Below are 15,864 nucleotides of genomic sequence, written 5' to 3' on the forward strand. Positions count from 1 at the left end.
TAGGAAAAACATCAGAGCCCACTGAGAAGTTGATAGACTCATGTGTAGAAAAGGGCCCAGAACCCAAAACGAAGTCCAGCATATGATGTGTTTGCTATACATTTATTTTGGTCAGGATCCTGTCATTTCACACAGAAAATGGCTTTTAGACATCTGAACACTAGTGTTGTGATTTTTATTACCTCTCTAAAAGATCAGCCAGAGATGATTCCAAGATTTTGTTTCTTTGTCATTAGGTCAGTGCATCACTGTTGCTGGGTTGTGAACTTAAAATAACTGAGGGAAGGAAGGAAGAAAGGAAGGAAGGAAGGAAGGAAGGAAGGAAGGAAGGAAGGAAGGAAGGAAGGAAGGAAGGAAGGAAGGAAAAGGAAGGAAGGAAGGCAGGAAAAAGGAAAAGAAATAAAGAAAAAGTAAGAAAAGAAGGATAGAAAGAAAAGAAAGGAAGAAAGGCAAGAAAGAAAGAGAAAGAAAGAAAAAGAGAACCAGAATTCATAGTATAAATGCATGATGTTCTTCAAGCTTGACTTGGAGAGACCACAGTTACGACAGCCTTGTCCAATGGATTCTGTGTGTGTGTGTGTGTGTGTGTGTGTGTGTGTGTGTGTGTGTGTGTATGTGTGTGCCAGTACTGCTGCCTGGACTCAGATGCTGGATCCTGTTCCATAGCTTTTTCTACTCAAGGCTGGATTTCTCTCACTAAGCCACAGCTCCACCTCTGGCTTTTGGGGGGTTAATTGGAGATGGAATCTCACAAACTTTTCTTCTTGGGCTGGCTTTGAACCTAGATCTTCAGATCTCAGCCTTCTGAGTTACAGGTATGAGCCACTGGTGCCCAGCCTAGTAAATGGATTCTTAACATTATGTCATCTATTAGAACTATGTCAATCAAAATTGAAAATATTTTCATATCTATGAAAGTTTTATACTAAATTTGACTTAACCTTAGGTATTTCTTGGATATTTCCTCCACTAAATTCACCTGCATAAAAGCATGATTTAAGGAAAAGATTTTTTTACCTTTTTTATTATATTCAGGAATAACAGCGTTATCTGCCTTAACACTGGTTGCTACCTAAAAGAAGAAGTGAATATAAAAGTAATTCCATTTTGTAAGAAAGAACAGAGATTTGACAGAATCCTTGTGAGACTACACAGTGTAACAGAGGAAAATCAAATTTAGAAGCGTTATTATGAAGCAATCATTTCACCTAATTCAGTAACATTTACTTCCACATAAAATTAAGGTTCCATGTCAACTGTAAAAACTAAGATATTAATGTTACAGTCAATACTAATTGAATTCTAAGGCAAAAAGGTGATGACTGTTCATTTTCTATAGGAAGGGACTCGGAGGAAGTGGAAGGCAAATGAATGGAGACAAGACATACATGAAAATGACACAATGAAACAAACTGCAGTATAGAATTAATATGTCAATTAAAAGTACTAACTGCAATATGTAGACATCAACTAGAAAAAGAAAATTAAAAGCTGAGTTAGAACAAATAATTGCATAGCTCATAGCAGCTTAATGTTTCTGTCTAAGCTCTGACAGATCACAGAGGAAGGAAAACTCTAATTCTTCAAATATTTACAGATCCGTAATGTCCTGAAGCCTCAAATAAATGAAGAATAATAACAAAACCAAGGCATTTCTGGTTTTGAAAGAGTCCTTGTGTACCCTTGTGTATCCTTTCCTTTCATGGCTTTATATATAATAAAGTAAATTTATTTGAAAATGAAAGGAAAGTAATGATCTTTTAGGAAGAGAAGGGCCCCAAAGAAAAGTCTCAATGTATATTTTCGAATACAGAATTTCATTCCTTATGAAATGGCCTATATCGAAGATCCAGGGTCATTTTCTATGTACATATGTCTACCTTCGGTGATACGTTTGGAAATCCATGCTCCTGATAATTGGCCTCTAAAGTATTCAAGCCTGATCCTGAAAAAGAAATAAAAGGATATTGCTCAGTGGCAGAATGTTTGTCTAACATGCCTAAGGTGCTGGGCTCAGTTCCAGCTGTATAAATAATAATAATAATAATAATAATAATAATAACAGCTACAATAACAATAGCAATGCTAAAATTAAGGGAATAAGATATAAAAATGTTTATGCTCCTAAAGTAGTTTTGTTTCTCTGGGAGAGAGTAAAAATAAATATCTCACTAGTCAGTTTATTTTTATAGTTCCAATGAAATTCCAATGAAATAGTTAAAATTTTACATGGGTGAAATAGTTTTCCAATGATTATTGTACAAATGTGCATTTTCCCCTTAAAACCTGAATAGGTATTTTATTGTTAGACACTATTAAAATGGTAAGTAGTAGAAGATTAAAAGAAAAAATGTAATTGTTATCAGCTTTTTGCACATATATTTAAAATGTTTTCTGAGACTATATCTCCCTAGATTTGTTTACTTTTATACTATTTTGTACTGCAAGATACTAGAAGTGGTTCGGGGAGGGGGTTACTAGTGTGTGTGTGTGTGTGTGTGTGTGTGTGTGTGTGTGTGGTATGTACATTATCAACCACCAAAACTTGCCATTCCTTCCCAAATACAGACTATAAATTTGTTTTTTATATAGTTCTGTCCGAACTGAGGTAGCTTTCCAGAAACAATCACAAGAAAGCTAATAAATATATTTTGTTCATTTCTAAGGTTCTGTTTTATACTTTAGAACAGTTTTGTTGTACCTCCTACTTTTTTTTTAGATTATGTTCTTGCATTTCTTTAATTACATTGCTTGGAAAACTAGCAACAGAAAAATAATTGATTAATAAAATTTCACTGAATGCTAGAAACCATCCAAGCCTAAGCAACATCTGTAGTACATGGTATCTTAAACCAACACACACACATGCTTCTTCTGCATGCACTCTGAACCTTCCCCAGAGCAGACCATGTCTTAGACAAGTCAATGAAACTTGATAGATTGGGAAAGGTTTGCAGTCCCACAAAGTATTTTTTCTCACCACTAGGGATTTAAATAAAACTCCATGGGAAAAGGAAATTTAAGCCAGGCGTCAGTGGCTCACACCTGTAATCTTAGCTCCTCAGGAGGCTGAGATCTGAGGATCATGGTTCAAAGTCAGCCTGGGCAGGAAAGGCTGTGACACTCTTATCTCCAATTAACCACTAGAAAAACGGAAGTGGCATTGTGGCTCAAATGGTAGAACACTAGCCAGCACCCAGGCCTAGAGTTCAAGCCTCACAACTGACCACAAAAAAAAGAAATTTTGGGGGAATTCACAAGAATGTGGACGTTTAAAACAAACAGCCAATGAGTCCATGATAAACCACAATGTAAGTTAGAAAACACACTGAGATGAATAAAGCTGAAAATACAAAATACCTTTCCAAGATTATGATTACATCCAAAACATCAACTCATGAAGTTATAATTAAATAATGCTATTTTCTATAGTTAAAGGAGTCAGAACACAGAACTCTCCTCTTCATTTTATTTTTTTATTATTTTATTTTTTTCATGGAAATGGCAATTCTTTATTATCATCTTTTTTTTTTTTTCCGGCCAGTCCTGGGCCTTGGACTCAGGGCCTGAGCACTGTCCCTGGCTTCCTTTTGCTCAAGGCTAGCACTCTGCCACTTGAGCCACAGTGCCACTTCTGGCCGTTTTCTGTATATGTGGTGCTGGGGAATTGAACCCAGGGCCTCATGTATACGAGGCAAGCTCTCTTGCCACTAGGCCATATCCCCAGCCCCTTTATTATCATCTTTAAGGAGTTGTACAAAGGGGTTTCCATTCAGAATATCACTTCATGAGTACAATACATCATTGTCTTCCTTTCCATTGTTCTACTTCATTGATAATTAATTTCTTTTTGTTGTTGTTTTTTAGTTTTGGACATTTTTATTAAGATCGTCTATGCAACTTTTATGCTCACACTTTGGCATTATTGGAATAGTTTTTGCATCACCTAAATTTTTGCATGTATGAACCCATTTTACTTCTAAGTTGGGTGAAAAAGAAACCATGTAAAGAGGCCCATGATTTTGCTAGCAGATGTTTTCCACAAGTACCCACGTGTACAATATTAGAACCATTGCTTTTCAGTTACCCTAAAATATATATGTAAAATAAAAATCTATACAACTACTTAGCCAAGTACTGATTTCAATAATTCTTTTAAAATGTTTAAAATATCATATAAATTTGTTGGTCTATTCTGTGTCTATATTAAAATCCTCCCCAAATACCTAGTAGCTTTAATGAGAGTTTATTTTCTCCCAGTGTTGGAGGGTGCACAGCATCTTAGGGTCAGAGATGCCAAGGTTGGTTTTCTCTGAGGAATTTAAAGTCCTTTTCCCTTCCTTCCTTCCTTCCTTCCTTCCTTCCTTCCTTCCTTCCTTCCTTCCTTCCTTCCTTCCTTCCTTCCTTCTTTCCTTCCTTTTTTTTCACCTTACAGATAATTTTTTTTCAAATTTTTATTATCAAACTGATATACAGAGAGGTTACAGTTTCATACGTTAGGCATTGGATACATTACTTGTAATGTTTGTTACCTCGTCCCCCCCATCCTCCTCCCCCTTTCCCTTTACCCCATGAGGTGTTCAGTTCACATACACCAAACAGCTATGCAAGTATTGCTTTTGTAGTTGTTTTTCTTTTTTTACCCTGTGTCTCTCGATTTTGGTATTCCTTTCAATTTCCTAGTTCTAATACCAGTATACACGGCTTCCAATACACTCAGATAAGATTACAGAGATAGTGTAGGTACAACCACAGGAAGGTGATACAAGAACATCATCAATAATAGAAGCTACAGATACACATGGGACGTTGAAAGTAGTTACAACTGGGATATAACAATCGTTTCCATAACATGGAGTTCAATTCACTTAGCATCATCTTATGTGATCATGAGGGTATAGCTATTGGGCTCTTGTGATCCTCTGCTGTGACTTGCCTAAACCTGTACTAGTTATTCCCAATAAGGGAGACCATAGAGTCTATGTTTCTTTGGGTCTGGCTCACTTCACTTAGTATAATTTTTTCCAAGTTCCTCCATTTCCTTACAAATGGGGCAATGTCATTCTTCCTGATAGCGGCATAAAATTCCATTGTGTATATGTACCACATTTTCCTGATCCATTCATCTACTGAGGGGCATCTGGGTTGGTTCCAGATTCCAGCTATGACAAATTGCGCTGCGATGAGCATTGTTGTGCTGGTGGCTTTACTGTGATTTTGTTTGTGTTCTTTTGGATAGATACCCAAAAGTGGAGCTGCTGGGTCATAGGGGAGTTGATATTTAGCCTTCTGAGGAATCTCCATACTGCTTGCCAGAGTGGCTGAACCAGTTTACATTCCCAAATTTACCCATCTCATCATACTGGAGCAGTAAATAATTATCCTCTATTCAACTACTAATCTCAAGTCTTATAACTGAAATCTATTTAACATGTGCTACTGATTAGGAATCAACCAAGAATGTGGAGTTTTTGTCTACATTCAATTCAAATCATTATCTGCTGTGTTAGTAAACAACATAGAAAGATCATATACCCTGAAATCTACTCCAGAACATCTTAGTAGAAAACCCACACGCATATATCCTGTTAAAAGGGTGTAGGTTTATATTAAGAACACCAGGTTATGCAGATGGTTTCAGTGGTTGGGGAAAGGCTCAGATAATGAAAATGCCTGGCATTTATGAGTCCTAGGGACTCACACTATTTTACTTTCTTAAATTCAAAGTGAAGTACTCTACTATCCTAAACCAACTGAAGACACGGTGTAAAGAAAAGGAAAAAGGGATTTTCTAAGTTATATAGATAATATAGTGAAGTCTACCAGAAACTATCATCACTTGCTATATGCCAGTGACAAATGGCTGTAATTCCAGCTACTCAAGAAGCTAAGACCTGGAGGTTTGATGCCAGCCCAGGCTGGCAGGCAGGAAGAAAATCTTGTGGAGTTCTGTCAGCAATTAATCAGCAAAATGCTAGACCCGCAGTATGGCTCCAGTGGTAGAGCACCAGTTGTGAGGGAAATGAACTCCTGAGTTCAGGCCCTTGTACTGGCATAACAAATTTAAAAAAAAAAGAAACTAATATGCCATTACTATGAAAATCTTCCAAATAAAATTGTCCGGACACTATAATTTTGTGTTTCATATCTCTCTGGTTTTCTTCTTTGTGAAAATCTGCTTTTAATAACAAAAGAGAATTTCATGTTACTAAAAATGTTACAAAGAGCATGTGTGTAAGTAAAAAAAGCTGTAAACACACTTGGATGAAATAAGTTAAAGAATGAAGATTTCAATTCTAAAGTTTCTAACCTAAGAGTCCTGAGTTTATAAGACAAAAGACCAAGATCAGTCAAGTTATTTATTGTTGAAATGGATAAATCCAAGTAGATGAAACAGAACAGATGATAAGAGAAGACTGATGAGAATAAATGGAAACATTTTTATGTATATTGCTTAGCAAGTGTCTCTGCTAAACAATAAGGAAAGACAACCTCTGAAACGGACAAGAAAAATAAGGAAGAATTATGGAATAATGACAGATAACTAAGGCTGAGTTCAAGTCTGTGGCATAAAAACACCAATAAAGATAAAAGGAAAATCTCAAATTTATTCTGGAGATGGTACCTGAACTAAAAGAAGATCCAACCATACTACTAACTTCAAATCATAGTAAAATGAAGGGTATAGCATTATGTTTATTTTACCTAAATTAAAAATTTCATACTTGGGTAAGCAAAAGTTGAAATACCAAAACTATAAAGTTGCAGAAAGGAATATGTTGTACAAATTAGGCAATAAAGGGAAAAAATATCACATACACTCAAATGTAAAACTACAAAAGCATCTGCATATAAAAGCAAAGTTCAGAAATCACTGACATATAGTACAAAATATTACTACTTAGGAAGTACAATTCCTATAGAAAGGGCTGAGAGCCATATTGTAATAAATAATGTGTTTACCATGGCTTGTGATTAAATGAATAGCTCGGTGATGTCCCATCTCTTGGAGAATCTGTAAAAGGTCACCGATTGTCTTGTTTTTTTGTGCCCAGGACCATAGTAATTCTCTTGTTCCACTTTTACCTTGGTCTACATATTTTTCAATATGACGAACATCCAGCCAGCTGTCTGAAAGTCGCTCCGCTGTGGAAAGTGCAATTGAAAGAATCAAAGGATGGTTTAATCTTACTGAATTACTTGGTTTTGTTACCATGTATATTTTATTTCATTTTATATATGAATGTTTTTACTTTGTGCCAGGATTGGGGCTTGAACTCGGAGCCTTGCACTCTTACTTCACTTTTTCTTTTTTGCTCATAGTTAGTGCTTTATCACTGAGCCATACCTCCACTTACTGCTTTTTGGTGGTCCCTGGAGATAAGAGTGTCGTGGTCTTTTCTGCCTGAGTTGTTTGTGCACCATGTTACTCAGATCTTAGCCTCTCAAATGTTAGACATAAGCCACCAACACCCAGCTATTTCTGACTTTAAATCTGAGCTAATTTAATAGATGTTCATCATCCACCCTCCATGAAAAGCTACAGTAAAATAATCAGTTAGTAATAACAAAACTGTAGATTTTAGTCTATCCACTACTTGTTGCATTGTGAGCTTTTCTGTTTTCGGTTCCTTTTGAGTTTCCCTCATTGCGTGCATCACTTCTTCCAAATTTCCTCCAATCTGTGATGATTCCTCGGTCTTGCCTTATCTTTCAGGACAATGGAGAGATTCTGTGTCCATTTCAGTGTTTGACACTCAAGGTTTGTGATATGTATTTCCATATAAATAGCATGTTTATCTGGATTGCTTGGTTGAAGTGGTGCACGCAAGATTCCTTTGATGTAAAATTACCTTTCTCTCTATATAAGTAATAAATATATAGGGAAAGCTACTTTGAGGATATGGAATAACCCCATAAGTGTTTAGTGGTGGCTCTGCCTACACTGCAATATAAGGCAACTATAGCCTTAATCTCATGAATAAATATCCATGAAGCTGTTCTACTTAATATCTATCATAAACTTGGTTATTCTTCCTCAGCCTAATAATTATATGAATCCTGGCTTGAAAATTCCTTCAGTCTGCGGTATAGCTCACTGTCAGAGTGTTCACTCAATTTGTCCAACATTTTGAGTTTGATCCTCAACATACAACACACACACACACACACACACACACACACACACGCACACACACACCAATTTTTTTGGGGGGGCCAGTCCTGGGGCTTGGACTCAGGGCCTGAGCACTGTCCCTGGCTTCTTTTTGCTCAAGGCTAGCACTCTACCACTTGAGTCACAGCACCATTTCTGGCTTTTTCTTTATATGTGGTACTAAGGAATCGGATCCAGGGCTTCATGCATGCTAGCCAAGCACTCTACCACTAAGCCACATTCCCAGCCCACACACTCCATTTTTAAAAACAGTTATCCTTCTAAAAACAAACATTGCAATATAACAATGCAAAATATTGAAGATATATCCCATTTTAGCAAAGGCAAAATTTAGTTAGGTTCCAATTCTATGAGGAAATTAATTGGCTAGTACTTGCTAATAATGTGCCATATAAAGTGATAACATTTGCGTCATACAATAGGCTTTGCCTTTTAAAATAAGTTCATTTCCTTTATACTTTGAGCCTTTGAACTAGGTACATGATTTGAACTCAGGAGCATGATTTCACAGAGGTTGAAGAAGAAGATGTTTTAGTAGGTTAGTATAGTCAGAGAGAGAACAGGAAGCATGGCCAGACTTCAATTGACCTTGCAACAGACATGGATTGATGCAAAGTTAAGGCAGGCTGAGGCAGAGGAGAAGGCCTATCAGATAGAGGACTGTTTCAGGAACAGTAAAGCGTACACAAGGGTTGGGTGCTGGTGGCTCACACCTGTAATCCTAGCTACTCAGAAGGCTGACTTCTGAGGATCATGCTTGAAGACAGAAAGAAGGCAAATCTGACACTCTTAGTTTCAAGTAAACCAGTAAAAAAAGGAAGTGGAAGTGTGGCGCAAGAGGTAGAGTGTCAGTGCTGGGCTGAAAAGGCAAAGTGAGAGTTTGAGGTCCTGAGTCCAAGCCCCAGTATCACAACAACAACAACAGCATCCATGAGGGAGCAAAGGAAAGGGCACATGCTTGTGTCAAATAGTACAATCCCCCTATGTTTACCTTTAGGTCTCCAGAGACAAATGTTCCATACACATTTGCTAAAGGAGGAACAGAGGTCCTGAGGTTAGGGGACTAATCTTAGATTTCTATAAAGTGATACAAAGTTGGCAGCTCCACTTTTGTTTCTCTTTTTGCATGACCTAGTCGGTAGTAATCTCTGCAGGAGTTTTATATATGATACTTACACAGAAAGAGGGACAAATAGTTTATGCAATGCTCACAGTGGAAAAAGAAGAGTTTAGAACTATGAAAGAAATGCAGGGTTAACTTTCCAATTCCCAAAGGATGTCATTTTCCTCACACTGTCCCATTGGCCAAATTTCTTTTTCTTTCTTTCCAATTTCCCTTTTAAAAGTACACCAGGCCATGACCCTGGGCTTCCCCATCCTGTTGGCTTGGCAGAGAAACTGCTTCTTCAAGCACAGAGCTCAGACTTTCAGTCAAACATGAACAAACAGATTTCAAGAGAGCTGGGCATTTTAATTCCCTAACATTGACTGGGGCAAAGGTGAACAAGTTTACATTAAAACTTAAGGAAAACTAGATTAGGTAAAAAGGCATTTTTTGAATAGCCTAAGTTCATGGTGCAAAACTGGTCAGGACTCAGTGAAAATGAATTCTGCCTGCCTGCATGCACAGCTTCCAAGACTAGAAATGAAATATATTTTCTCTTTCTCTGATGATTCATGGGGCAACCTTAATAGCTTTTCCCCAAGGATGATGTATTCTGAATAGAAACACCATTAAAGAGCATTATTAGTGTTCATAAAATGTATAATTCATTTAGACCAAATTCTATAAAGCAACAATTCCAATTTGAGGCAACAAGAATGCAAATGGTGACATGTTAATTACATTCTTACATTCAATAGCCACAGTTTTCTCCAACCCTTGCTTATTCTCTTTGAGAATAAAAAGCTTTGCTTATGCACAGTACAAATCATATTAAAAATAAAGACCAAAGCTCCCACTAATTGTATTGTGAAAGTCAGGAATATTTTAAATTGAAAAGGTAAATTAAGAAAAATAAGCTGTGGATAAATATGGTTAAAAGCCAATGATTGCAAGGTAAATCATTTGCTGAAAGGCATCTTGATATAATATAAACCAAAACGATGGCTTGAGAAGTTAAGAAATTGATTCACTGGCAGATAAGGATTGCTTCATAAGTGTTGCTGGATGATCTGAGGTTCCTGGAGGCTGTTTTGAGACTGCAGATCTGATGAGGTAGTGCTAACCACTGGGGAATTCAGTGGTAGAAATCATGTCTCTATATGCAAATCTGTCTCTGAAGGGGTTTTTCAGAATAATGCAACACACCTCTATTTGGAATCTTTGTGTTTGCATATAACCCTAGGATATGAAGACAACATTCTTGCAAAGTTTGTCTTTAGATAACACAACTGGGATATGTAAGATGAATCTCTTCTTTCTCCATATAAAGTACACATGCAGAAATTACTCAAATTTTAAATTAATCTTTCAGATTAAGTGTATTTTTAACTCCAAAGAAGTAAAACAAAACCCAAAAGCATATTCACTCTGTTTCTTGAATGCTTTAATGTAAGCATTAAAATCCAGCAGTAAATATATTTTAGAAGAAGTAACACCTCAATTCTTAAGCTCCTCATACTTTTTACACCATATTCTCACAGGATTCATATTGTTTAGCAACGGAGGAAGGTAGGAGAGCATCCACATATGCTTTATCTGATGTTCTTACATCTGTCCTTCTCTCTCAGTTCTGACCCAGGTAAGTATCTAACAGTATCTCAGGGAGAGAATTCTAGAACAGCTTACCCTCAATACCAGTACTCATCCGTAGCTTCAGAAACTGTGTAATTTCATACCTAGAGATGTTCAATACTATTTTCTACATATTTTTCTTATTCACATAGATATGTTTTCTACACTAAATTGGAAAAGCCTCTCAAGTAAGAACTAAGATATTTTATCTAGCATAGTGCTTTCTTGGAAATTTGGATGTTTAACAGGTATCTGTTGATCAATTAGTTCATTCAAAACATGATATTTAATGAATGCTTGCTCTGTCTCAAGTATAATTTTAGATGTTAGGAAAATCTGTTTGAAACAAGGCAAATAAAAATATCCTTGGGCTGGGAATATGGCTTAGTGGTAGAGTGCTTGCCTTCCATTCATGAAGTTCTGGGTTCGATTCCTCAGCACCACATAAACAGAAAAAGTCAGAAGTAGTGCTGTGGCTCAAGTGGTAGAGTGCTAGCCTTGTGCAAAAAGAAGCCAGGGACAGTGCTCAGGCCCTGAATTCAAGCCCCAGGATTGGCAAAAAAAAAAAAAATCCCTGTTTGCATTAAGTATGCCAGTCATATTGATGATATGCTATCACAAAATACTTGGCCAAAATTATTTAAGGGAGGACAGTTTCAGAGGATTCAGTCCATCAAACAGGGAGGGCATAGTCAAGCAAAGCAGCTCACCTCATAGGGGCCAGGGAGCAGAGAGACAATGACTGTGTTGGCAAGCTTTCTCTCCCCTCTTTTATTCCATCTGGGACCTCATCTATCTATAGGATATTCAGAGCATGTCATCTCCTGCTTAGTTAATCATACATAGAATCACCCTCATAGTCACACCTAGGTGTGTGCTTTACTAATCTCTCAGTCCAGTCAAGTAGACCATCAAGACAAACTATCACAGAAAGCTTATTTTTATATGGCCAATAAACAAATGGATTTGAAGGATTTGCGAGGTAATAAGGAATAAAGATTAAAGCAAAGGAACCTAAGGGAGGAGGATGAATGAATTTTTAAAAAGCAGTCAGGAAGGTAATAGTTAAGAAAAACAGGAAGCATGTGAGGACAGGAGCCTTAAGGTTACCTGCAGGAAAATACACCCTTGCGTGTTCAAGGAACAAAGATGCTAATGTGGTTGGAGTCAAGCAAATACAGGAAAGGAAGTGAAAGAAGCTATGGTGGACTTCAATATTTACTTTATGTGAAATGGGAACTTGCCAGAGGACTCTTAATAGAGTAATCACATCATATGCTTTGCAGGTTTAACAGGCTCAGTGAATTGGAATAAGACTTATCAGGCAAGGTGAGAGTACTACCAAGGATACTGGTTAGGGGATAAACTAGTCTAAGTGAGATCTGACTGTGGTTTGGATGAGGATGGCTGTGGTGATGGTGGTAAGAAGTGGTTAGATGTTAGATTCTAAAGACAGACTAAACAACATCAATTGCTGAGACACAGGATGTGGTTTGTGAACAAAAATGAAAAGTCACAAAAGACTAATGTTTTGGTTGAAATAATTCGAAGGGAGGGTTGCCATGAACTGAAGTTGGAAAACTTTAAGGGAAGAGACTTTTCTGGAATGTTACATTGGAGACCTCCATCATGAAGGCAAATAGATGGATGATGGTGACACTCAGAGAAAGAGACAAGCTAGAAATTTCAGAGTAAAATTATTAACTTCAGTAAATCTATTAGTAACTCTGGAAAAGCTGTAGGTATAAATGTTGTTTATATCATCCATCGTCTAGCTCAAAATAATCTATTGGAGGGTGGGGGAGAGGAATCTTAGCTCTTGTTTGTCTTTTTGAAGTTATATTTTATTATCTTTAAGTAGTTGTACATAGGAGTTACCACTCAACAAATCAATTTATAAGTACAGTGCATCTTGATTGATATCACACTTTTCATCATTCTCCCTCAGGATGCTGGAAATTTGTGCTTTCCAGAAATCAGTCAAATACTTTTTTTTCTGAAATTTTATACTGAAGGGCCATAATTTTAAAATTGTAGTGCTGAGTCTTGGGGCTCAGTAGACACTATGTGGAAAATGAACTGTGCAACTTATGAGCCCAGACAGGAGAGGGAAAGTGGGAGAAAGTTAAGGAAAGGGTGACATTGTTCAAAGAGAAATGTACTCATTACCTGACTTACGAAACAGAAACCTCTCTGTCTCACACCTTAATAATAAACAATAAAATTATCTTAAAATTATAGTGCTCACAGCATATATATATATATATGTATACACACACACACACACAACTTTCATGTAACTATAAGCTCATGCTACAGTTCCAGAAAGTGTGGTCATATTGTTTGTCAAAAAAATGAAGAACAGTTTCTCCTCATAGATCAACTGATTTTTTTTGCCCCCCATCACTGTTTCTGACAATTAAAACTATTCTGACATACTTTTGTTTACTTGCAATTCACATTAGGTAGGGCACCTGCCTTGACCCTGAATTCAAAACCCAGAACTGGCACTTACACACATTAAAAAAAAAAGTGAACTGTTTGATGATTACATTCAACACTCTAGCAGTTTAGTCACTCAATTTGTTTGATGATTACACTCAACACTCTAGCAGTTTAGTCACTCAACTTTCCAGTGTCTGCTTCGAATAGAGTTTTGAAGACAGTTTTGAGATTCAAATAAAGGCTGTTCTTTAGCCCTTTCATTCCATTTGGTTTGGTATATAAACAATATATATTTAATAAAGAAAACCCGGGAGTCACGTTCACTACAAAGTGTAATTTACTTTAGCATTTCCCTTAAATGTAGTTAATTTGAGGGGGGAGTGCCTTGAAAACACCACATGACAAACATCTTAAAGTTCTACAAATGCTTAGAAATTGTGTTCTGCGGCGATCTTGCGATAACAAGTTTTCATGCTACACGCGTTCTTCTTTTCATTTTGCTCAACTACGGCTGCAGGGAAGGTTTACAAACATCCTAGTTTAGACGCGAGAGGATCTGACGTTCCCCAGCGCTGGCCACTGCGGGCGATTGCCCGCAGTGGATCAGGCAGGGACCCGGGATCGGGAGGTGAGGAACCCGGAATTGGGAGACGAGGAACAGGGCAGGCGCTCACTCACCCAGGCCGCGCCAGCCCAGAGCGCCATCGCAGCTGTCCAGGACCCCGCACAGCTGGCCCAGCAGCGCGGGCGGCAGGTCGAAGAGGAACGTGCGCGCCGAGAGCGCGGGCGCACCGCGGCTCCCGCAGCGCCCAGCCATGGCCAAGCTCCCCTGGGATGCAGGAAGTTGAGCCCAGGCCTCTCCAGGGTCAGGACCGCGAGATGCCCTTACACAACCGCGGAACTCCTCCTGCCACCACAATTGCCAGGACCTCCGAGCGCGCCGCGCCCAGCGCCTGGAAGGGGCGGTCCTCTCGTGACACAGGGCGCGGCTCCAGGGAGATGTTCCCTGGACCTCTACCCTGGCGATGGGGCCTCTACCCCTGGCTCTGCCTTCCTCCCTTTCAGTCCTCTGGGCTGAGGACGAGCAGCCAAAGAGTTGAAAGGCCGGGACAGCAGCCAAGGTGCACCTACCATCACCTCTGCCTGCCCTAGGATGAGCTGTCTTCTGGGCTGCTTTGACTATGAGATCATCGCAAAGACTTAGAAAAGTTGAATTCAGTCCGTGGCGGGTGACTCAAGCCTGTAATCCTAGCTACCCAGAAGGTTGAGATTTGATAATCACGGTTGGTTTGTAGCTAGCCCGGACAGGAGAGTTCCTGAGACTCTTATGTCCGATTAATCACCAAAATGCCAGAGGTGGTAGTGTAGGGGTAGAGTGCCAGCCTTGAGCAAAAACAAAGTGTGAGGAACAGCATCCAGGGCCCTAAGTTTAAACCCCATACAGGCAAGAAAGAAAAAAAAATGATGTCATTTAATTCTGCTATAAAAGAGATGTAAGGGGAGACACAGAAAATGGAGAGACAAAGGGTGAACGAATGCAACAATGGTAATCACTGGACACTGTTGAAAATGAACTACAGAACTTGTGGGTGAGGATGGGAGGGAAAAATTGGGAGAGAGCAAGGGAAGGGGTGACATTGTCCAAAAAGAAATGTGCTCTTTACATAACTTATGTTAACTGTAACCCCTCTGTACATCACCTTTATAATAACAATAATTTTTTTAAAAAAAAAGAGATGCAGGTTCACCGAGTAACACAGAAACACAGAAAAAAATGAAAGAAGAAAATAACTACTCATGTCCCTTTTCACTCAACTGAAAACAACCACTCCAAACTTTTTGTCTTATTTTCCTCCCAACTCTTGGAATTTCAGTAGTCAAAAATGTGCATACATAGGGTGACTGCTGGAAAAGATGGATGTAGACATCAACAAGAGAAAAAGATCAAATCAGGAAAATTGTATGTCCTTTCTTCTGAAAATAGTTCCTCCTCACACAGCTGCTCAGTTTTACCATACTCTTCTTGTAATTCTTTGATGAAACTTCCACATTGCGCTCCCTGATGAAACTTCAGCACGTTTTCCTTCCTCAAAGTGCTTTGCAGAGCAGGGCACCAGTGGTTCACTCCTGAAATCTTAGCTACTCAGGATGACCGTTCAAAGTCAGCCAGGGAAGGAAACTCTGTGAGGCACTTCTCTCCAACTAACCAGAAAACTGGAAGTGTTGCTATGGCTCAAGTGATAGAGCACTAGCCTTGAGCTGAAGAGCTCAGGGACAGTGCCCAGGCAGGCCCAGAGTTCAGGCCCCACAACCGACAACCCCCCCCCCCCCAAAGTGCTTTGCAATAGCTTCCTGTTGTTTTTAGCAAGGGGGTTTAGGAATAAAGCATTGATTTGAAATATTCCACTGTAGCATACTGTAATATACCACCATAAGCATGGTAGAAAGACAGATACTTCAGTAATGGTGACACAAATCTCAGTTTAAATCCTGGAAGAATGGGCAT

At 38.5% G+C, this 15,864-nt stretch overlaps 1 protein-coding gene across 2 annotated transcripts in view; it reads right to left on the bottom strand.

The window, feature by feature from the left end:
• Irak3 (interleukin 1 receptor associated kinase 3) overlaps positions 1-14,485 on the bottom strand; it is a 38,925-nt gene extending 24,440 nt beyond the window's left edge. For both annotated transcript variants that reach the window (XR_007212970.1, XM_048360175.1), the window contains exons 1-4: positions 14,037-14,485; positions 6,964-7,146; positions 1,881-1,945; positions 1,018-1,072 (exon numbers count right to left, since the gene is read on the bottom strand). Coding sequence is in view for 1 of the 2 variants with exons in the window: in XM_048360175.1 (XP_048216132.1) it covers positions 1,018-1,072; positions 1,881-1,945; positions 6,964-7,146; positions 14,037-14,175 (442 nt within the window). In the remaining variant the exon portion in view is untranslated. The remainder of the gene's footprint in view (positions 1-1,017; positions 1,073-1,880; positions 1,946-6,963; positions 7,147-14,036) is intronic.
• Positions 14,486-15,864: the final 1,379 nt, after the last annotated feature.

Source organism: Perognathus longimembris, chromosome 1 (assembly GCF_023159225.1).
Source record: "Perognathus longimembris pacificus isolate PPM17 chromosome 1, ASM2315922v1, whole genome shotgun sequence".
Classification (NCBI taxonomy): domain Eukaryota; kingdom Metazoa; phylum Chordata; class Mammalia; order Rodentia; family Heteromyidae; genus Perognathus; species Perognathus longimembris.